The following is a 24,528-nucleotide window of genomic DNA, read 5'->3' as shown; positions in this document are numbered from 1 at the left end:
TCTGTTCACCCTCGACCCTTCAAATGAGGAAGTAGCGATCCGAAGCCACGATCTTTTTCCTGTAATAATGCAGATATTTTTACCACGCTGAACGGTGGCCACAGCTCAAAGGAAACATTTTGCGTTATTTATGTTCAACCATAAGTAAATGTGAAGTAAACCGGTCCAGATGAAAACGTAGCAGCGGCATTCACTGGCCTTTAGCATGCAAGGAGGATATTCGATGATGTAATCTAAGATTTGAAGGCAGCAATGACCCCTCACTTACCACCGCTGGCAATGCCTCCAGATCTTTGGTGGTGAAGGCAGGGTTTGGGCTCTTATTTCATTTTTTATATAGCGCGGACTCGACCCGAACTGCTTTACACGAGCACCAGTTGCATTTCAGACGGACGCATTCATTTTTTAGTCACGGGGAGATTACGTGATTTGCCCAGAATCACAGGATGTTTGAGCCGAAGCCGAGACTCGATCCCGGTTCCCCAGCTGCTAAGTCGGCCGCTCTAGCCGTTAAGCCACATCCTCAATTGGCATTCTCTGTCAAGAAGGCTGCTGGGATATGACAGGCAAAAGTGTTGCCTCATGGTTCAGACAATGCTGAGTCACAGAGGTTGGCCTGTAGTAGGATCCATATGTGCCATATCTGAACAGGCCCAACCATAAACGAATCAGTCACGGCCTGACCAATAGGGGGCAGTCCACCGAACTACTACTACCAAGCCACATCCCATGAACACATGAACACAAACAGCCCCAGATGCACTAAGCCCTTGATGGTACTCAGTGGTGAGGTACAGCTTGAGCTCTTCTAGAGTTAAGGTCAAACGCTCCATATTTTGGTTGAGGGGTGTTTTCATTTAGGGAGACAAATTAATTTCACAATTATGAATATTCATTCATAAACTCGGGGAACAGTTTGGAATAGTATTCCATTCAATCATTTTAGCTGGGCTACACCATTTCAGAAATATATCAAATACATGCACATGAGTTGTGGGCCCATGCCTAAAGACACCGTCCAGTTTCAACTGCTGGCCGTGCCCCAACTAGAAGGGCGCAGCGCACAAGTAACCCCAGGGCTGGACTAAGATTTTGCATGTGGTTGGCTATCTTCTGTGATGACATAAGGGCCAAATACAATGGGAGCCAGATGATGTTCCAGTTTATAAGATTAACTGAAGCATCTTCACTCATTGTCATGCAGTGTATTTTTTAGACCACCCTGACACTGCTGTGGTCATTAAAAAACAGATGTTAGACCTTGCAGACATTGTTCAAAACCCCCAACACAGCATGTCTTAAGAGACAACCAGCACAAAGCCTGCTCGACAAGTCCCTGGGCGATGGCCTCCAGTCTCAGAAGGCCTCTGGTCTAGAGGCTCTCCCTTTTCTATTCTTAACAGCAGGCCATTCTCAGTTCATATGCCGGAGGCAGGCTGTCAATCCAGCGGGCAACTGGTTGTAACAAAGAGCAGTAATCACAGCCCGAGCAACAGCCATAAACTAGCAGAGGCGAAGAGCACAGCACTTTTGTTGTGGACCGGCAATACGCATTTCATTTTACAAATACATGCTGATGTCAAACAGTCTGTGAGGCTCTGTGACAGCTACAACGTGAGCTCCCACGCGAGGCGCGTGGCACCACACAGAATGCCTCGAAAAGTAAAGTCTGTCAGTGAATTGGCTGAATAACAAATACCAATATAGGTACTCACGTCCACATATACGAAACAGAATTATAAACATGATTTTCATCTTTTTATACATCAGATTAAAAGTGTTAAAAAAACAAGGTATTTCTTCATGCTATGGGTGTAAACGCAGCCACTTGTACCAAACCCTCCACGCTAAGAATGTGTCACTTTGAAACCTGCCGGGAAAGTGGACATGGCATGGGTGTGGAGGATTCATTCTACGTCAGCCCTTTCCCAGGCGAGACAAAACAATCAAACCAACCTGGCAATAAAAATTCAATAACACTGCAAAAACAGCACTGCCTGTGCAAGAATCTTCATCTGTACCTTTAATGGACTTATCTCCGTAAACATAAGGTGGAATGCGTTAATGTGGAAAGCCAGCGAAGCATACATCTGCTGAGTGAGTGTATAAGGCAGTGACAGAGCTCACATCCACCATCTCTTCTTAATGTTGTGATTTTCTGCCGGATATGAGTGCGCGGGATTGCTAAACCTACGTGCTAATTCGGCAGTAGAAAAAAAGAGAAATTCCCTTTCATGTGCAGATTCCCTGCTGTCCTGTAGCCGTGCGTCTCTAAGGGGTTTGGGTACAGGCAGGAATCCCGGTGAATGCACACGCACAGCAGCAGCACGACCGGTGCTGTCAGTCCTCGCACCAATCAGCAGTCAGAGCCTAACAAAGCTTCTCAACCTGGCAGTGTTGCCATCAGAGCCTGCTGCTGCAGCCCACATTTAATGGGGATCCATGTTTTGCCACACGCACCCGGGCGAGTTGCCTCCCACTTCCCCTGCTCACTCTGCTGTATCTGGTCACTCTGCTCAGCTTTCATTAGCGGAAAAGGAAAACGCACAGACAACAAGTGTTATTAAATAAATAAAGGTGCAGGCATGCTGTTTTGGGAGGTGGGAGGGGTTTGAAAGCGCCAGTGTTATTAAATAAATAAAGACGCAGACATGGCAGGCGTCGGATTTGTGTTTGAGAGAAGTCAGCATGAGTCACCGTACACATCAAAGGCCAGGGGCATTAGAGGAAGAGGGTGAAGCAGCCCCTCCGTCAGCCTAAGGAACGCCCAGAGGTTCCTGGCAGAGTCGGATTCCGACGCGCGCCTTGGGTTTAAGCCGCGCAACGTGAGCTGTCTACGGTAGAAGCTCACGCACGCGACCCAATCCCAAGGCGCGCGTCGCAATCCGCCGATGCCATAGACAATGCTGGGCGCGTGGCCAGCTCTTGTCTCCCCTCGTTGTCGGCTGAGCCGGCAGCTATAGTTCTCGCAGGGAGAACGCGCTTAGCGCGCGTTCACCAGGGCGAAACCTAAAAAGGAGAATAGATCATGTATTATAGAAAATGTATATGAATTGTGTACTCAAAAGAAACAAATATAAGCACACACAGAAAAACACTATACAATTACATATAAAGTGAATAACTTAAAGTGAATACAGAACAATAAATATATATATATATATCACAATACATTATACGAAAAGACACATCAATATAAATTAAAAACCACATTTAGACAAAGTATAGAGTATTTTGTATATGTAACGGCCCAGTTTAGAATTTAATCTAATTATTCCATTGTTCCGGGTGATCATTTGCACTTTATAGTTAGCGTTGACGTTTCGACTCCAAGGACTATTGCGATAGTTAAATCATCTAGGGCGGGTCTTCTTGAGGACTAAAAACAATCTGTGTGTGGCTTGTGTATGAATAAATGAAGGTGCTTTTAATGTTTTTACAAGGTTTGGACCATTGAGCAGAAGCGGAGAGACAATATGTCTCTGCTCACCTTCTATGAAGTTCCACCCTGATTCCTGTGACAGCACAACAACTTATTCACAGCGAATGACCTATCAAAAATAAATTAAGCCTGTCACCATCTAAATCCAAAAAGAAAACTTAGAGTGAAAACTTCATTGTATCATGCCCTTACAGGGACGATACCTGTAACAGACGTATTTCATCTTGATCTGCAGGTTAGTTTAGTCCCACGCACGTTCAACCTGTATATCTACATTGGGAGGATGATTCTAAATTAGTTACAGATCTATTGCCTTCTCAAGTATTCAGACCATACTTCACTTGTCCATTAATGAACAAAGACAAAAAAATTAAAAAAACACACTTACCTCCGGCTTCCAGCGCTCGGGGTTCCAACTGTAAATCTCACTTTATATCCAGAGCCAAGAAAAACTTTAGACCCCTGCAATGATATATTTTTTTTATGAACTAGGTGTCGCTGTAAGCAAACAAGTATCAACTCCTGTTTTAGATCACTTAACCGCATGCGCGCTAGCGGTTTTCCCGCTGAGCGCTGCGATTTTGAAAATCCCGTGTTACGTGACAAGGTCAACTCGTCACACGCACAGCGCAGGTAACGCCCATGACGAGCTGACCTTGTCATACGCATCGAAGGGGTTAAGGTAACCTTCGACTTGTGGCTATCCTACGCTCCCACGCTATTCATCAACTCTTTCCAAACCTGAAAAAGAATGCTATTCACAGGCAACACAGAAAGACACTTTCTACTATACTAATCCGTTATGTACGAAGGCACCACTCATACTGTACATCATACATTTTTCATGTTTTTAAATATAGAATATCCTCAAAACATAATTTTGCTGTGCATCATTCCCTGAAATGTATGTTTCCTTCAAAATCGGGGATCATTTCGCTAGTGTTATGTTTGTTTAATTGTAAATTGTTTACTTCAAGTTTGCTCACCATATTTGGTATATGTTGTATGTTTCTAATCTTTGTACAGCATGTTGGGTCTGCTCTATGCTTTTGGAAAAACTCCACAGTAACCAAAATTAATATACATATACGTGTTTAATGCCCTCCTAACATGCTTCTTAAGGGTAGGTATTGAATTCTCTACAGGAACCCTGCCGAGCCATTTTAAAATTCATTTGTTATGGACAAATGTAGGATGTATTTTTAATTTACTTTTATAGTCAAAGCAATACTAATAAACATAAATACTACCCATACATAACTGAAGGATGAGAAAGCTTTATTTTGGGTTGAACCTTTTAGCAATAAAGAAGGTCTAATCAACTTTGTTAGTTGGAGATATGTTCTTACATCTATCAAAACATGATGACTTGTGTTGGATTTGGCCCTCGCAGGGTTATTCCCAGACTTTTTTCCGTTACCCTCCTGGTTTCTGAACCTGTTTTGTTGGTTTATAAGACTTCTGTGAGCTGTTTAAACTGTGTTTGCTAGGGACTGAGCACTTTGGTTTTTGGTCAGGAGAGGGAGTAAAGTTTTATTCAAACAGTATTGTTAGATTTCAAGTTATTGAGGCCTTTACCTGCAGTAGTCCAAAGTGTGGATTGAGCCTGTCTGTCTCCTAGGAGATTCTGAACACGCCCCCCACCCCCAGGCCAGCAGACCATGGGCTATTCAGCTACCAGGCAACTCTGAGCCCTCCCCTCACACCTGCCCAGGCCCCTTAAGGCTTTGCTGGGTGCACCCCAAATCATTCTCCCCCCATCTTGTGAGTTGCAGCCTACCTGTGCCCCAGATTGCAGTGAGCAGAGTCCAGGAAGTGGTAAGGAGACAGACAATTGCTGTCTCTTCCCCAAAACAAAAGTTGTTAAAAAAGGGCTAGGGTTAGGATTTCTATTGGTCGAAGGGACTAGGGCTTCCTATGTCATTGGTTGTTGGGAGTAGGGTGGGACTAGAGTTAGGGTTAGACATTTAATTGGAAGTAGTGATTAGGGCTTCTGGTGTGATTGGTTGCTGGACTAGTTGTGGGACTAAGAGCAGGGTTAGGCTTTCTATTGGAAGTAGGGACTAGGGCTTCCTGGGCCATTGGTTGCTTGGACTTGGGTTGGAACTACTGATAGGGCTAGGGCCTCGATTGCACGTAGTGATCAGGGTTTCTGAACTGATTGGGTGCTTAGACTGGGGCTAAGATTGGCTGTAATGTCCTGGTCTCCTATTGGTTGTAGAGCTAGTGTTGTGATTGGATAGTGTTAGGGCTAGGGTTGCCATTGGTGGAAGGGGTCACCTGATTACTAGGGATATAAGAGGCAAGGGTTAGGGCGTCTCAGCCCGGGCGTCAAGGCTAAGGGCATAGAGAACAAGGGCAGTTGCCTGTTTGAGTCGGTTCAAGACGGACCAGAAATGCTGCCCATTTTCCCATTTAGCAATACCCAGCCCACACCATCCACATCCACAAACTTATGGTACTTATGAATCTATATATTTATCACCTTCTTCTAATTTAGCATTTCCAATGCACTACCCTATTTCTCAGCCTATACTTCGCTCAATATATCTTCTAGCCCACACTTCTGACTCATCTCAAACTTCTTTCTACTTCTCTTTCCAATGCACTACCCTATCTCTCATCCGATACTTCTATCAATATATCCTCTACATTCACTCTCATTTATCCCAAACCCCATACCACTACTATGATCCCCAAAATAACCCTTTCTAGACTCTCTCCTACTCTACCCCTCCTTGCATCATCTGACGCCTCTTTTACTATACCCATTCCCTAAAACAAACCTTTCTAAACTCTTCTCTCTGGCTCCTTCCCTCCAAAACCCCTTTTCACTCATCCAAAAGCCTCCTCCTACTGCTCAAAACAAACAACAACAAAAATCTTTCACTCTTTTATCCCTCCACTATCCTCTTCAATCAAAATTAACAGACTAACATGTTCACTTCTCAAATTCCATATTCAACTATACTAATTTACCACTAATCCTTTATGGGTTGCGGAGTGGTGTGCTACTCGCCAGAAAAGCGCTTCAACACCCATCAGTGGTAACAAGTGCTATATGAATGCAAACCTTTCTTCCCCTTTTATCCCTCCGCTAACCTTCTCACTCCAAATAACTGACTAATATCCACCACTGAAATTACTTCATATTTCACCATATTAATTCACCACTAATCCTTCCTGAATAGCGTGCGTCAACACCCCATCAGGGGCAACAAGCGCTGTATAAATACAAACATTTTTCCTCCTCTATCCTTCTGCTATCATTCCAAATCCAAATAACTGACTAACCTATCCAACTCTTAAAATGTACTTGCATGTTTCACTATACTAATTCAACACTAATCCTCGATGGGTCCGGGAGTAGCGTGCTACTCGCCGAAAAAGCGCTTCAATGCCTTGTCAGGGGTAGTAAATGCTATATAAATGCAATTATAATACAATACAATACATCTTACCACTCCTAGCTAGTACTACTGCGATTGTGAACACTCTTGCATGTCCTGGTAGTGGAAAAACTCATTGTATTCACAACTGCAAGGTCTACCTCTCCCATAAGTTATAATTGGAGTTACTCTGTTACATTTCATAAGTGTAAATTCTTAATGGAAACAGGTGAGCAGGTCATGTCTGTTGCCTTTAGAATTGTAATAACAATTCATAACTTATGGTGAAGTACAATTTTAAATTACAATTTTGTAAATGCCACTTTTAGAAAATTGGCATTTGGTTCCTTAGTCATTTGGTGCCTGAAGCCTGTCTCTGGGTCACATGATGGGGTGTAGTTGACAGGGGTGTTTTCTGAATTCCTCCTAGACAGCCACAAACAATAGGGAGCTTAGATGTGCGTGGATGGGCCATCACTGGCAGGATGGTAGGGAGGAGCTGGGCCCAGTCCCACTTATACTTGAATGGGTTGTGTTATGCCGCCACACAAAGGGTTGTATACCCCATGCAGTTTCTCTGGAGCCAGAGCCAGGAAGGCAGTGCACCTGTGCATTTCAAACACCTGCCTCTAGAAACTTGTCCCCACTTCAGCGGCTCAGCTTGGTATTAATATTGGACCTCAGACACCAACTTTTCAGTACCTTTCTGCACCTGTTGATATTCTGCTAGGAAGGACAGCTGTGCTGCTGATAGGACAGCCCCTCTGCTGCACTGCTACCCTACTGGGCCGACCTGCTGCTCTCTTGCCTGGGTGAGAGGGACTTGACCTGCACCTCTTGAAACCAGAACTCCAGAGTGACTCCAAAGGCTAGTTGGCTAGGCTCCTTATTTAAAGCCACAGGGACACAACAGTCTTCCACCAACCTTGCACCTGGACTCTGCCATCTGTGAGTCTACCCTACCAAGTGCTCCCACTGCAGTCCTGGACAATTGAAAGTAGGTTTAACATTCTCTGCCTGCCTCTGTGTATCCGGTGAAACCAATGCATCTCCTCTGGAGTCCTAAAGATCAGTGTTGTAACCCATCTGACCCACTGTCATGGGGCATGCGCTTGCATCCCTCATTGTCAGCAGCCTAGATTTCGGACTCTGCATCGCAGGCTTGCAGCTCTTTCAAAATGATGCATCATTTTGACTGTGTGGCGCATCCTCGATGCCGGACTTTGCATTGCTATTTATCGTCAATGGAATCCTCGATGAACCGCAGCGGACCCACCAAACACCCACCGCCACATTAGGATGGCTGGTGGGTTCTGGTTTCCGTCTGCAGCTTTTCCGCCGCGGTTGGCCTACAACCGCGGCAGAAAAGCTCTAATATGGTGGCGGTGTCTTCCAGACACCGCCAGCCACATTAGGATGTCAGCCAAGATATGCTTTTCCGCGGTGGGTTTTCCGCCGTGGAAAAGCATACGGATCTTCACTGCGGGGGCCCGTTGCGGGCCCCCTAGGTGAAGGGGGGTGGGAGGTGCACATTGGGGGTACCTATGGTAACCCCTGCATTTGTATGCAGAAAGCAGCAGGCACCGCGCGGTGCCTGCCTCTTTCTGCATACAAATGCAATGCCTGCATTTTTAACATTGCTGCGGTTGCAGCTTGAAGCTGCACCCGCCGCAGTGTTAAAAATAGAGGATGTGACCGCCAGGGTGGCGGTCACATCCTAATCACACAGGAGGGAACGCCGCAGCCCATGCGGACGTTCCCTCCTCCTCAGTGATCGCGGACGGACGCAAGTCCGTCCGCGATCATGATCGGCCCCTTAGTGTGGGATCCTTTTCATGTGGTGCTTTCACTTTATTACTGTTTGAAGTGTTGCACAAATAATTTTCAAATTGTCTCTAAGTTTATCCTCACTGCTCTGTGGGAGAGGGATGAGCACAGGTTAATTTAGGATCCACTTGTGCCTCACCCTGACAAGGATTGTGGTTGCTGCTTGAGCAGGGCTCACACCCCAGTCAACCAACAGCCTAATTTCTTACATTGGTGGCAGCAGTGGGATTCGTGTACACTACCATCCCCTATCTGAGACCAAATTTATTGACTTGAGAAACTCCTGAGGCGGAAAGCCGGGAGCTGTGACACTTGATTCCTTCGTTTTTATCAATTTGTGATACTGTGTTTTTAAACTTATTGCACATTGCACTGACCCCTGGCACCTACCTCAACTACGCCGAGCAGCTGATTTAATTGCTGTTTTCCGGCCAAAACGCTTGCTTCTGCCGCCATTGCCTGTTCGAGGGAGCCACGAGACACGCCCACCTCTGTTGGCCACGCCCCCCTCACAGGTACAAATAGTGCGCGCTGAACACTAGCGCTGCATTATTGACTTGAGAAACTCCTGAGGCGGAAAGCCGGGAGCTGTGACACTTGATTCCTTCGTTTTTATCAATTTGTGATACTGTGTTTTTAAACTTATTGCACATTGCACTGACCCCTGGCACCTACCTCAACTACGCCGAGCAGCCGATTTAATCGCTGTTTTCCGGCCAAAACGCTCGCTTCTGCCGCCATTGCCTGTTCGAGGGAGCCACGAGACACGCCAACCTCTGTTGGCCACGCACCCCCTCACAGGTACAAATAGTGAGCGCTGAACACTAGCGCTGCATTATTGACTTGCGAAACTCCTGAGGCGGAAAGCCGGGAGCTGTGACACTTGATTCCTTCGTTTTTATCAATTTGTGATACTGTGTTTTTAAACTTATTGCACATTGCACTGACCCCTGGCACCTACCTCAACTACGCTGAGCAGCCGATTTAATCGCTGTTTTCCGGCCAAAACGCTCGCTTCTGCCGCCATTGCCTGTTCGAGGGAGCCACGAGACACGCCCACCTCTGTTGGCCACGCCCCCCCTCACAGGTACAAATAGTGCGCGCTGAACACTAGCGCTGCAATATTGACTTGAGAAACTCCTGAGGCGGAAAGCCGGGAGCTGTGACACTTGATTCCTTCGTTTTTATCAATTTGTGATACTGTGTTTTTAAACTTATTGCACATTGCACTGACCCCTGGCACCTACCTCAACTATGCCGAGCAGCCGATTTGATCGCTGTTTTCCGGCCAAAACGCTCGCTTCTGCCGCCATTGCCTGTTCGAGGGAGCCACAAGACACGCCCACCTCTGTTGGCCACGCCCCCCCCTCACAGGTACAAATAGTGCGCGCTGAACACTAGCGCTGCATTATTGACTTGAGAAACTCCTGAGGCGGAAAGCCGGGAGCTGTGACACTTGATTCCTTCGTTTTTATCAATTTGTGATACTGTGTTTTTAAACTTATTGCACATTGCACTGACCCCTGGCACCTACCTCAACTACGCTGAGCAGCCGATTTAATCGCTGTTTTCCGGCCAAAACGCTCGCTTCTGCCGCCATTGCCTGTTCGAGGGAGCCACGAGCCACGCCCACCTCTGTTGGCCACGCCCCCCCCTCACAGGTACAAATAGTGCGCGCTGAACACTAGCGCTGCATTATTGACTTGAGAAACTCCTGAGGCGGAAAGCCGGGAGCTGTGACACTTGATTCCTTCGTTTGTATCAATTTGTGATACTGTGTTTTTAAACTTATTGCACATTGCACTGACCCCTGGCACCTACCTCAACTACGCCGAGCAGCCGATTTAATCGCTGTTTTCCGGCCAAAACGCTCGCTTCTGCCGCCATTGCCTGTTCGAGGGAGCCACGAGACACGCCCACCTCTGTTGGCCACGCCCCCCCTCCAACGCCCAGAGCATTTACCATAAATCATGAGTCTCTGTCGGAAGCGCAGCGGGCGCGACGATGGCGCGCCGAAGGCGCGCTTAAGGCAAGCTCGTCTGCGCTCGTCCGCGACGAGGACGCGACCTGCGCAGATCACTCTGCTCAGATTCTCACGCGGCCCCCGCTCTACACCCGTGAAACCTTGCTTAATCTGAGAGAGTACGCACACGAAGGGCAGCCCATCTTTGCTGACACCGCCTTTCCACTGCCTGACTTCGCCAGTAAGGGTCTGCTCCTGGGAGGCCTTCTGAATGTAAGATCATTACCAAAACACGCTAACGAAATTCATTTACTTATCGACACCCATCACTTAGATGTCCTCTTCCTAACCGAAACGTGGACCCACGCAGATTGTGACATCGAATTTGATTGGGCATGTCCTCAGGACTTTAAAATCTTGCACCTTCCCAGACCCAAAGGTCGCGGTGGTGGAGTAGGTATGATCTACAGAGCCTCTTGGCTCATTAAAGTCATAGACATGGACTCAGTTGCCGGGACCGAGATCCTCGGCCTCTCCATAAACTGCCATACTGGAGTCACTTTTACGGCAATTATTTGTTACCGCCCCCCGGGGACCTTCACCTCCCAACAACAACAATCGCTACTCACCACCTTCACGAACATGGCAACCTCTCATAATAAATTAATCATCTTAGGGGATTTCAACCTCTGGCCGAACGGTAGTCTAGATACTGGTCTTCAAAATCTTTTGCTCTCTTGCGAAAGCGTGGGACTCTACCAACTGGTCAAGCAACCCACTCATTCAGCAGGTCATCGACTTGACCTCATTTTCTCCACTCCTCAGCTAGTACATCTGAACGACATCTTGCCTATGGGCTGGACCGACCATGCTCTTCTCATATTTTATATTACCAGTACAGAGGCTAGAACGCCGAAACACAACGCCTCTCCAGAATTCATGTACAGGGACTGGAAAGCTCTGGAAAAACTAAGTTCTACCAGTGCCGTGTTTAACGTGGAAGATAGCTTTTCCCCTGCTAACCCGGTTGAGGACAACTACATGGCTTTTTGCACGAGGATATCCTCTACTACGGACTCCCTGGTTCCATTAAAAAGATGCAAACCCAAGGGCAGAGCATCAGCCCCATGGTTTAACGACTCCTTGAAAATCCTCAAATTAGCCTGTAAACAGGCTGAGAGGAAATGGAGGCAAGGCTATTCCGACGCAAATAAAATACTCTGGAAAAATAAACTCATGGAATATAAATCTGCAATTGCTGAGAGCAAATCCACCTACTACTGCTCCACTATAGTCAATGCCGCTAATAGCTCCAAAAGCATCTTCCAGATTCTTAACAACCTCATTCATCCCGATTGTGCCAAAAAAACTATCCCTCCTACACAAACACTCTGCGATAATCTCGCACTGTTTTTTAAGGATGAAATTGAGACCATTATCCATAACCTTAATACCTCCCCCTCACTAGACAGTCTCAACGCCCCCGAGGCCGCCACTACCAATCTTGATCCGGTGAGCCCAGGACACCTATCAAGGGAATGTCTGCGGGTATTTCCCCCCATCTTGGAAGCCGACTTCGAGAGAATGGCACACGGAATCACCTCTGGTTCCCCCTTCGACCCTCTACCCCCAAAAACCTGGAAAGCGTGTGGAACAGAACTCTTCCGCACCCTCTGCAGGATTTGCAACCAATCCTTGCGTTATGGATTTGTCCCGACTCCCTGGAAGCAAGCACTCATCACCCCGCTGCTGAAGAAACCCTCACTGAACCCTGAGTGTTTATCAAACTTTCGGCCTATCTCTCTCCTACCCTTCCCGGCGAAAGTTGTCGAACGCTGGGTAAGCTCCTGTCTATCGACACATCTGGAGCAGAATCACATTCTGGACAACTTCCAATTTGGTTTTCGCCCAGCCCATGGCACCGAAACAGCTGTGCTCACGGCCATGGAGGAACTTCGTATGCGTGCAGACAGGGGCCATGCAGTGGCCTTGATCTTATTGGACCTGTCTGCCGCGTTCGATACGGTCAATCATGTGACTCTGCTAAAGAGACTCAGAGAGGCAGGGGTTGACGGCACTGCCCTGCTTTGGTTCCACTCATACCTGCGAGATAGGAAGCAGGCTGTGTCCCTTCCCCCTTTTCAATCCGCCTTCTCCCCAGTACCGCACAGGGTGCCCCAGGGCTCGTCCATCAGCCCCATCCTTTTTAACGTTTATCTCAAACCTTTAGTCACTCTGATCAAATCCCACAGGCTAAAAGCTATAAACTACGCGGATGACACCCAGCTTATCCTCTCTTGGGAGGGGGAAGATTCAATCCCCCTGGAATCGTTCCACGACTGCCTGAGAGACACAGCTAGCTGGCTGCACAAAAATTCCCTGCAATTCAATTCCTCCAAAACCGAGGTTCTGTTTTGCGCTGGAAGCCGGATTCCTCGCCTGTTTCCTGCTGAATTCTGTCCCCCGGAAGCCCCAGAAAAACCTCAGCCGGTCACCACTGTCCGCAACCTAGGTGTCATGATGGACAATAAGCTCAGCATGGAAACGCAGGTCGCAAAAACAGTGTCCACCTGCTCGGCCCTACTGTGTTCTCTACGCAGGATCATGCCACTTCTTCCCGCACAGGCTCGAGCACTAATAGTCAGGTGTACTATCCTTAGTCGCCTTGACTACTGCAATGCACTTCTGCTCGAGTCCCCAGCTGTTCTGTTGGACAGACTCCAGAGAGTCCAGACGTCCGCCGCCAAATTAGCCCTCGGCTGGACCAGGAGATCCTCGGCCACAGCAGCTTTAGCCGAGTTACATTGGCTCCCTTTGAAGCAGCGCGTAGCTTTTAAAGCACTCTGCCTTGTTTTCAAAGCACTGCACGGAGCTGGACCCAGATCCCTGCAAAAAATGTTCACCTGGTACACCCCTACCAGAACTCTCCGATCCGCCTCAGCCTGCCTTGTCATGGTACCAAGATTCAACAAGGTCAGGACGGGGGGAAGATCCTTCAGAGTGGCAGCCGCTAAACTTTGGAACAGTTTGCCTCTCGACATCCGCCAAACATCGCAACTTCTTCCATTCAGAAAGCGGATTAAAACCTGGCTTTTTCCTTAATTCCCTCTCCGACAACCCGCTCTCAGTCTCCCTCTACTTACCATTTTAGGAGTAATCTCTCAGCGCCAGGATACCTGCCAGGTGACAGATGCGCTATACAAATGTTTTAAATAAATAAATAAAAATAATAAATTGAGTTCTAAATTCTCATTGATTGGCCCTTTTGTTTTTTCTAAATTCTCTCTGACTGTTGTGCCTCAACCCACCTCTGCAAAAATGGAGTTTGAGCTGGTTTGCATTGAGGCCTTCACTGTAGCCAAGCTCAAGGAGTTCTGTAAAGAAAGGGAACTTCCAGCAAAGAGCAACACCAGAAAGGCGGAGCTCCAAAAGGCACTGGGGGTCTGGATGGAAGTCCATCAATCACTTGCTATAGACACAGAAGGAGATGGGAGGTGCGAAGACAAGGAGAGGATTTTGATACTAGGCTAGAGAGGGAGCAGTTTGCTGAGTGGGAGGACATAGATCCAAAGTTGGATCTCTGCCAGAGCACAGAGTTGTATGTCTTCCCAAGGCCTGCCTTCAAAGGAGCTGGCAGACAGGAAAGCAGAGATGGAGTTCAGGCTTGAGATGGCCAAGCTCATAATAAGAGGATAAGAAACGGGCCATTGAGGCAGAGCAGAAAAAGGCTGAGCCTGAGTGTGCCTTGGAGGAGAGAAAGATCCTGCTGGCTTACAATCTGAGTCTGACCGAGCTGGACCTCTAGGCCAGATAGGCAGAGTCTAGCAGTTATGGTGGCAGCAATTCTGCAATGCCCTTAGGGGACAGGTGAGTCCATATTCACACAGGTCTGGTGCCTGACGTTGTTGTTGGGGGGGGGGGGGCGACATAGACAATTGGTTTTAAGCATATGAAGTGGCTTTGCAGATGCATAGGATCCCTGGGGAGGATTGGGAGACAAGCTTCTGGAAGCTCATCCCTGGCCTTAGTTATGGGAGACTAGATAAGGGTATCCCACTATGATTAAAACCCTTGTCAGGAAATATGACCTCACCCCTGAGAAGTACAGGCAGATGTTTAGGGACAGCCAGAAGCTACAGCAGCAGTTCTGGGTAGACTGTGTGTACTCCCATTGGTAGGCACTGGATTTGTGGGTGAACGGCAATGAGTTAAAAGATTATCAGGGTATAATTTGACTGTGACAGAGTACATGTTAGTCTTTGTTTTGCGGATTTGCGGCAGCACCTTATTGATAGCATGATCACTGACCCCAGTCAGAAGGTACCTGGGAGTGACCACAGCAGAGTGAGGATGAGGTCAAGGGATACACCGACCTGTCCAAGGGTAAGGGGCGAGGAAAGGGTTCTCATGCCCCATCTGAGAAACAGGGAGGTGGTTCTGGTGGGTGGTGGCATAGGGTGCCACTGCTTTGATTTTACTCAGCTAGGACACAAGCAGGAGGACTCTGTCAGTACTAAGTAACCACCCACTGGTGTGACCTCTACAGGGTGCTCAATATGGCCTTAGGGGCAGGTCATAGGCCATGCCATGATTTCCCTTAGCTGAAAGATAGGCTCAGAGGGTGAGTTGATGATCCCTGAGGGTGGTGGGCTTCACTTCAAAAAGGTGAAAGTGAATGGGGTCCCTGTCACTGCTCTGAGGAGGCAGAGGGGCAGGCCAGATTATGAAAAAGCTAGTTTCTTCCCAGCAGTACACCAGCCAGGTGTACTGCCCATGATGTACAAAGCTAGCTCTATATATATAATACCAAAGTAAGGTGTAGTGTGCACAGAGTCCAGTGGATCCCCAGGGGCTTTACAGAGGTTAAAGTAGATAATACCTTACTCTCTCTTATGATAGTGCAGTCGAGCAGTCAGGCTTATCAGAGGGCTGTTTTAAGCATTTGTTGTCTAAATCAGGTAAGAAACGATTGCACACACTCAAAGACTGAATCCAAGCCCAATTGTTTTGTACGCCTTGACCAGCCTGACTCTTTGGATTTGTTTTCTCACGACGCCGTGATAGCCCTGGACGGAGCTATCTACATCAAGGAACTGTATTTAATGCGTATTTTGATAACTGTAGATTTTTAAGTACAGTACTGTGGATTCCTATTGTATCTTGTCTTGTATATAAAAATATTGGCTATTTTTCTAAACGGGTGTGGTGTGCTTTTGTAGTGCTTACACTGTATTACTGTCGGTCATGTCCAAATGCTTTACACACCGACTCTAAGATAAGCCTGACTTCTCGTGCCAAGCTACCAAGGGGGTGAGCAGGGGTTATTTTAGGAGTGTAACTCCCTTATCCTGACTAGGAAGAACGGTCCCTACTTGGACAAAGGTGCAAGCCCTTGGCAACTAGAGACCCCCATTTCTAACAAACCCCCTCACAGAGAGGGAGGAGCTCAGGGATGTTTTGAAGGAGATAGTGAGGTAGACTAAACCTCTAGATGAGCAAGGTATGGGGAGGGGGCTGAGTGATTAAAATTAGCTCTGTGCAGGCCAAACAATTGTAATAATGCATATACAGGCTAGGATTAAAAGAAAATAGCTGTGACAGAGGAGAATTCAATCCATCAAACCTGGTGAAAAAAAGTCAACGTGTTTTCAGCCTAGTGCTCCCAAAGGGATGCAGCGGCTTTCATCAGGACCAAAAAAGTGGAAAGCGTGAAGTAGCAATAACCACTTGTATACACTTGAAACAGTGGGAACAGAATTCTTATACAGAACCAGTAGGTGGAGTGTTGTGTTACGACGTTGAGTATACTGGTCATCAGATTCTCTAAAAAGTAAAACAAAAAAGAGTGTGTTTCAACAATCAAACACACACACCCTACTATGCATAATTATAATTACAGTGCATATGATGTAGTTTACTCAAAATATAATATGCAGCACCTTCCCCTGATCGTCAGGTGAATTCATGGATACCATTAACCTCAGTGTCATCGACTTAAGGCGGCATCCAGTTCCTATAAAGGTGTATAAAGGTGGTGAGAATAAATTACTAGAAAATGTAGTCCATAAGGATCACACAAAGTGTGTACAGTAAACATGGTAGCTGACACAAAGAAAAAAGTAGAAAGAAATATGATAAGTGTTACTAAGCCAGCTCGAGAATAAATTAAGTCTCATTGATTAATGCAGGAGAACTTATGGCTCTAAAAACGGAGCAATATTACAATGGCAGAAGTGATTCCAAATATAAATAAAAATAAAAATAATCACATCAGGCCATGCTCATTAAGACACAATGCACAGCACAAACATGCTCTCAGATATAAGAAAAATCATGGGAATTGTATATACTCATATAATATTGGGTCATCCGAAGACCTAAAGTCATGGTCATTACCCCCTAAAATATACCAAGATGGAGCCCCGATATCTGAACCGGAGGGAAGGCGGAGTATATTCATACCTGTTGGACGGAAGACCCATTCCCAATGTAACCCCGTTCACAGTCGAGGAATGGTATGGGAAGCTGCAGATGAACTTCCATGTATGCATAAGGACCAGCCCTACAACTTGTGGCGTGAAATATACAGCGTCACAGAGTTAATGCGCTACATTGATATAAGCCCTCTCCCCCCGCATGCTGGGTACCTTGGACCCTCTTCACACGTTGCCCCTGACACCAGCCAATAACTCTTAGCCGTGGGTTGCAGCCTCCCTGTCAACCCCCCATCCCCTGACACCCCTTTGAAATCTTGGACACCTATGCTTCCACCGTTGCATAAATTCCCCCACCCCACTTTCACTGTTCAAGAGGAATACACACCAGATGACAACACACTGGAACTGTATTCTCCGAACAGCACTCAGCACAGACCGCATAACCAGCACACTCTCCTCCCACCCATGCACTGGTTGCTACACCCTTCTGACATTATCCTGAGATCCACAGTGAGTTAACCTATAACTAGAAGGTCCATGCTAACAAATAGCTATTGCAATGTAAATGTTATGATAAATCTGTCATGATGTACTGAAGTGGAAAAACCTCAACAACAAGAGTTTAAAAACAAAAGCTCTCCCCCTAGAGTAGGCATTGGACTGCCGAGGGGAAAGGGTAAAATGTATTTTAAAAGTAGGACATGTCATTTTAAGTTTTGTATGTCCTGGTAGTCAAAAATTCTTAAATTCAATTTTTACTAATGCAAGGGCCACCTCTCTCATAGGATAACATTGGAGCTACCTAATTACATTTAATAAGTGTAATTTCCAATTGGAAACAGGTCGCCAGTTCATGTTTGGTGTCTTTGGAATTGTAGTGAAAAATCGTAATTTATGGTGAGTTTGGATTTTAAATAGCAATTTTGAAAATGGCGCTTTCAGAAAGCTGCCATTTTTATCCCTTAGCCATTAGGTGCCTGCAGTCTGTCTCTGGGTCACATGACTGGGCGTAGTTGACAGTGGGGTTTTGTGTCTTCCTCCTAGACAGCCACACACAACAGGGAGCGCCTGAATGGGCCATCACTGGCAGGATGGAAGAGAGGAGCTTTGCCTGGACCCACTTATACTTGAGTTGGCTGTGTCCTGCCTCCACACAAAGGGCTGCATACCCCCTCTGTCTGGAGCGAGGGACAGGAATGCAGAGCACCTGTAAACTTAAAAGTCCTACCTCTAGAAGCTTCTTCCCACTTCAAAGGCATAACTGTATATAAATATTTGTCCTCAGATACCAACTCTTCAGTACACTTCTGGACCAGTTGCTACTCTGCCAGGACTGTTGCGCTGCTTAAAGGACTGCCACTCTGCTGGACTGCTGCTCTAAAGGACTTCTGCCATGCTGTCTGCTGTTCTGTTGCATGTGTGAGGAGGATTGGACCTGTAACTCTTGAATCCAGACTCCCAGAGAGACTCTGTTGGGAAGTGGATTATTAGCAGTGGTAACTATGCATCTACCACTGGCAATAATACCATAACCACCATATAGGGCTCAAAAAAGCTCTTAGAAAATTATTCCCATGCCCAACCCTTGGTAGCTTGGTTGCAAGCAGGCAGGCTTAACTTCAAAGACCGGTATGTAAAGCATTTAAAAACAACAATTCAGTAAATAATTAAGACATCACTCACAATAAAATTCCAACATATTTTTATCTTTAAAATGACAATGAAAAGAATCCAATGTAGGGAGCCTTATAGATTAATTTTTTTAAGATTTATCACTATATAGCACATAGAAACCTAAAGTGCCTATTGGGACAACTGGTCGCGCCAACCGCAATGTAGGCTGACTTGCTGTTGGTAAAAACATCACCTTGGCCAGCAGTAGAGCTTGATTTGTCCCCGGAAGCTAGTACGTTAAGGCTTGGCTGCATCTCATAATGTGAGTACTGTAAGTGTGAATATAAGACACAGCCTCTGTTGCAGTTTTGGACTGACTAGTCTCTTAAATGCTTGAACTGCTGGAGCAGTGCTATAAATCCTATAATTAGCATTTTCTTGATGCATAATTTAGTGCAGCCCTGTTGCAAAGTTCCAGTAGCTTCTTAGAAACAAGGGCATGACATTGTGCTAATCAAAATGTTTTGTGATTGTGCCTTAAAATTTCCAAACCATTCCTGCTGTTTGCCTCATGAAATGTAACTCTCCCTCACATGTGATTTGCTTTCATTAGGTAAATCTTTATGCATTTACACAGTATATTCTCATCTGAGTCACCCACGGAAATGCATTTGCGGATCATTTGATTTTCTTTCCAGCTCCCAGAAAATTGTTTGGTTTGGTTAGTTAGACAAGAAGGATAGCGTGTATTTTTGTTGTCTTGTTCTTGAAAGGACTTGAAGTAGAATTACTGGTGTTTTACTCATGCGTTTCTTGCAGACCACGGTAAAACCCTCCCAACAGAGGACCCCCGAAAGCATTTTTGCTCAATACGCACGGCAGGTAGGCGGAACATCCATTATATATTTTCTTGATTACACATTATGACTACACACAATTTAACTTGTTAGGGTTACTAATAATGTCCTCTTACTGCTCTTTCAAGTACAAGTAGTTTGCATGAAATAGGTGTGTTCTGTATTTTCAAAGTGACAAAATCATATGCCCAACTACTGAGCCAGAAGCAGTGAGCCACATTCACAGTTTTCTTCATTTAATGTGCCCCTGAGCAATTCGAACAAGCATATAATTCACGCAAATGCTGCATTTATACAAATGAACCCTGGGCTACAGGGACACAGCGAGAGTTACACATATGTAAAAAGAAGCAAGTGAAAAATGTGCAAATGGTTTACGGATTAGGAAGGGGTAAAGCAACTAGATATAAATTGTAAGAAATGCCCCTAATACTAGATGTGCACACCCATACAGGTGGACATTGTGTAGGTCCTGTTTGAAAGCTTTTTCTACACCTTAGTTTAATTTTGGTATTAATATAGCTGCCAATTAGTGCTCATTTACATTTGGTATTTACAAAAAGTGAATTTGAACTTCCAGAAGTATTAATACATACGTAAAAATTATGCTAGTATGGGGTCATTTTATGTGTGATTAAATACTCATGATCCAGTTTTGAGTGTTCCGGAAGACAACCCATTAACTCACTAAGTAGGTGGGATTCATAAACCTTTTGCAGGTGGTTTCCCATCAATATATTCTCCTAAATGAACCCTTTTCAGACATTTTTGGAGTATGATGATTGAGGGAAACCCTCCCCCCTTAAAATTGTTACAGTATTAGTAAGGGCATAGAGAATCACCTTGAAGGGCTTGAGGAGGGATGTCAAGTGACAGATTAAATTAGTTTTTATAGCTATTTCTAACTAAGCCTGGGCAGTGAACTCCGCTCCTTTGCGGAGTTTGTGGAGTTGTATGCACTCTCCTCAGCACGCTGGACCACCTCCAAGTGAGACTTCTCAATGTGGGCGGTTGTGGATGGTTGCAGCCGCTTGTGTTAAGAAACCATCCGTAGCGTTGAGGAAGCTGCCGCTCGAGTAGAAAATCTACTCAAGCTGCAGAAAGAAGCAGTGCCCTCTTGCCCTGTGCATGGTGATGTTCGTGCAGATTTTCAAGCACGGAACAAACACCAGGGGCTAAATATCAGTGCAAGCGGCGTGACCTAATGCACTCTGCAACTTGTAAAACTCCGCGTAGCGTGGTAGTGTTTTTAGTCACTTTGTGGAGTTCCGGGTAGTGGAACTCCGTGAACTTAACCCAGGCCTATTTCTAGCATTGAACTCTGACTCCTCAGCAGTGCCTAATTGTTTGGGGGCAAAAGAGCCCGGGCCTAAGATATTTCTCAGAAGGCAACTACAGCTTTTGCCACCCACTCTCCCTGCCAAATGTCAGTACCAGTGCTACCGACTCAATATTGCAGTCCTTCCTGCAAATGTGACAATATGGACTGAAGGAGCTGGTATCATTATTTTTATGTATTTTCAATTGTCTGCTAATATTTAGAAATAGACAAATAGGGCCATATGTATCAAATAAGAGTTTTGCAATACTCAAATTGCGATTTTACCGAATTGCACTTTGAGAATCGCAAAAGGCAATGTATTTAGGATTAGCTAAATAATTTGTGAATCCTACATAATAAATATTTGCAGATCGCGAATTGAGATTCGCAAATAAGGATTACCTAATAAGGATTGAGAATGCAATTTCAAGGGTGCCAGGGTGTCAAAAGGACACCCTGTTGCACCCCTGAAATCTGCCTATAAGTACATCTTGCATCTTGCACACACACATGCCCCAAGGGCATGTGTGTGTGTAAAATGGAACTTTGAAAAATGCACTTTAGTGCATTTTTCAAAGTTTTTGCAAATGACCATGAAGGTCAACTTCATGGTAATTTGCTCCCCCTATCAGTGAAATCGCTAATTTTTTTTGTTTGATGCATTTCATTTAAGGAATCTCAATTTGAGATTCCTTAAATGCAATCGCAATTTAAGTAATCGCAATTTTGCGATTTCTTAAATTGCAAAAAGTACAAAAATTATGATGCCTCCCAAATGAAGAAATTGCATTTGCAAACGGGCGAATTTTGCGATTCGCACCCTTTGCGAATGCAATTTTCAAAGATGCATGTGCCCCAAAGACCTGTGTCAAGCACCGGCAAACGTGACACAAATTAGGCACTGCTCCTCAGTCGCAAAACAGAATCAAAAGCAGAAATTCATAAATAACAGAAATACAGTGTCTTGGGGTGAGAGTGAAGAGGTGTGGAAAGAGCCAATCAAGGTTACATGGAGAAAGACAAATGATGAAACTCGCAATGACAATGTAAATGCAAATGAAGGGAGAGCATGAGAGAGGGGAGGAAAGAAGAATGCAAACAAAGAAAAAGAGAAAGCGAAAGGAGACAATACTGGAAAGATGGTTATGAGGAGCAAAAATTATGGAAAGGAGAAAAGACAATTAGAGAGAAGAAAATAGAAGGAAAGACAGGAGAATGAAACTTTCTTTGGCTAAATATTTCCCGAGGGACATTTTGTAAAAAGGTTTGGGATTATTTGCTTCAATCATTTACTAAGTGGCCGCGGTATATAGTGAAAACAGGAATATTTTATATTCCTGAGCCCTTATTTATGAGGCCTTGTGTCAGTTTTGCGCCGCCGGTGCGTCACTTTTTGTGACGCACCAGCGGCGTACAAAATGCGCCTTGTTAGGCCATATTTAAAAAGTGACGCATCTAGGTAGATGCGTCACTTTTTAAACCCCTGCGCCACATTTTACCTGCGTTAGGTATAATGTATGCAGAGGGGGCGTTCCCCCGCAAAAGCCTTGTAATAGTGATGCAGTGAAATCTATGAGATTTCACTGCGTCACTTTTAGGATGCTGTTGCGTCAAAATCTTGCGCCTGCCTCACAGCAGGCATAAGACTGACGCAAGCTCTTTCACATGGGGCTTTCCCCATGTGAAAGGACGCATTGCTGGAGTTGCGTCACTTTTGTGACACACTCCAGCAATGCGTCACTTTTGTGCTTACAGATACGTCAGAAATACTGACGTATCTGTAACTCCTTGCGGCATGATGCGTCATACATTAAATATGACGCATCAGGAATGTCGCAAGGAGTGAGCAGTGAAAAGTGACGCATCGCCGTTTTCACGCAGCGATGCGTCACTTTTCAGAAATGAGGCCCCAGGCTTCTCTCTTGGTAGTAGCGAAAGTTGTTTTTGCACTGGGAATAATATTCTTACCAATAGCGAAACAAATTAAAAGTTTGAACGTCCAAATGACTTCTTTATTACACTATATACATTTACACATGAGTGGATGGTAACAGGTGTCAGGTGTCAGTAATAAGGAATCAACAAGATCTTTCACATCTACTCCTGACGACCTAGAACTGAATTTACGGTCGGAAATTTCCTTCTAATAGGAGGGCGCCAGAGGGAGTAAAGTAAACTAACTTCAGCCAATTGGGTCCTATTTGAGCGAATCCCATACGTAAGGGAAAAATTCCACCATTTTTATGTTTGATTCAGATATGGAATTGTAAATTAGTTTTTTTGCACAGATAGGTGGTGGGCTCACTGAGCCATTTTTCTTATTTGGGAACTGAATGTTATAACATGAAAACAGAAGAAAACAATTATTCACAGTGGCATGTTGGGTGGAACTTGATAGCGCTGTGTAAATATTCAATATGTATTAATCTGAGAGAAGGGAGTGACCTATTAAAGTTGCAAATGTTGAGTAATGCATGATGCAGTACTTACAGTCTAGTAAGATATACGAAATTGGGTAATAGGTTGAACGTCTTAGCAGTAGAGTAAGCACAATTAAAGTTACACACTACGAAACGTCACTGAGAGCTTATCATTGCAAGGATTCAACCAGAACCCTGCTAAAATAGAGAGTTTGTGAATAACTTTATGAACTACACGGTGGCCCATATCATGTGTGATGCTTTCAAACATGGAACGTTGCCCTCGAATATGAGTAAAACGAACAAACATTGCATTTTATGGAGTTTCCAAAGCTGCAAATGTTCACCCTACTCTGCTTACAGGACAGAATATCTGCATAAGAAGGTTTTGAGAGAAGATTTTCTTGCAAAAGGTTTTTTTCACACAAATATCCCAATAAAAGCATTTTCTTAACATTAGTTTTAGAAGAGGTAGTTATATGTTTTTCCTTAAAAGTTCACAAATTTGGTAAAGTTCGCAAAGACTCCAAACTTTCAAGAGAGATTTGTAATGTTGTGGCTGAAAAACATTGGCAACTTCCCACACCCCAACGGTTTTTCAAAAAGACGCACTTGCTGGCTCACTTACCCATTATTTGCAAAGATCCTAAAATCCCAGAATGAAAAGTGTTGCTTCTTAAAGACTCCACGTAGAGGATTTCCTGATTGACGTTGGTAGGGTATGGTGCCTTTCCCCACCTTATGGGCTTAGGTCAGCACTAACAAGCATGAATATCCTTCTAACACTAGAGTGTGATAAGTCTCTGATTTCTATTCTATTTGAGCAGATGGGGATGAGCAAGTCACACAACTTCTACATTGTGAGTTTACACTGAAACCTACACTCTCGCTGTTGGAATTGGGTCTCTGGGTAGCAGAGATATGCACCCTTTCCAGTAGGGACACTAATAGATTACATTTTTATGAGCAAAACAAGACCAAAACGACAAACTTCCAATAAGCAGAAGTCGAGATGTGATTTTTCAAAGAATGAATATAAACATGCTTAAGGGTTTCTTGAGGTTGCGCTGCTCCGGGATAAATCCAAAGTTCAGGCCAACTGCAATGGAAGGCAGGTGTGCTACAGAACTCATGCAGGTCCCCCTTACAAAGTACCTTGGTTGGAGCAAGCGTCTGCGTCGAAGACTTGATGCTTCGGTTAATATTGACGCAATTGGGTATATGCATTGTCATTGAGCCTCACAGCCGAGTCCCGCGA

General features: G+C 45.2%; 1 protein-coding gene across 1 annotated transcript in view; it reads left to right on the top strand.

Moving 5' to 3' along the window:
• CAPN13 (calpain 13) overlaps positions 1-24,528 on the top strand; it is a 493,752-nt gene that overhangs the window by 409,796 nt on the left and 59,428 nt on the right. The window contains exon 17 of the mRNA XM_086925977.1: positions 19,492-19,554. Coding sequence (XP_086782103.1) covers positions 19,492-19,554 — 63 coding nt within the window. The remainder of the gene's footprint in view (positions 1-19,491; positions 19,555-24,528) is intronic.

This window comes from Lissotriton vulgaris, chromosome 6 (assembly GCF_964263255.1).
Source record: "Lissotriton vulgaris chromosome 6, aLisVul1.2, whole genome shotgun sequence".
Lineage (NCBI taxonomy): Eukaryota > Metazoa > Chordata > Amphibia > Caudata > Salamandridae > Lissotriton > Lissotriton vulgaris.
This window is presented reverse-complemented; position numbering and strand designations above follow the sequence as displayed.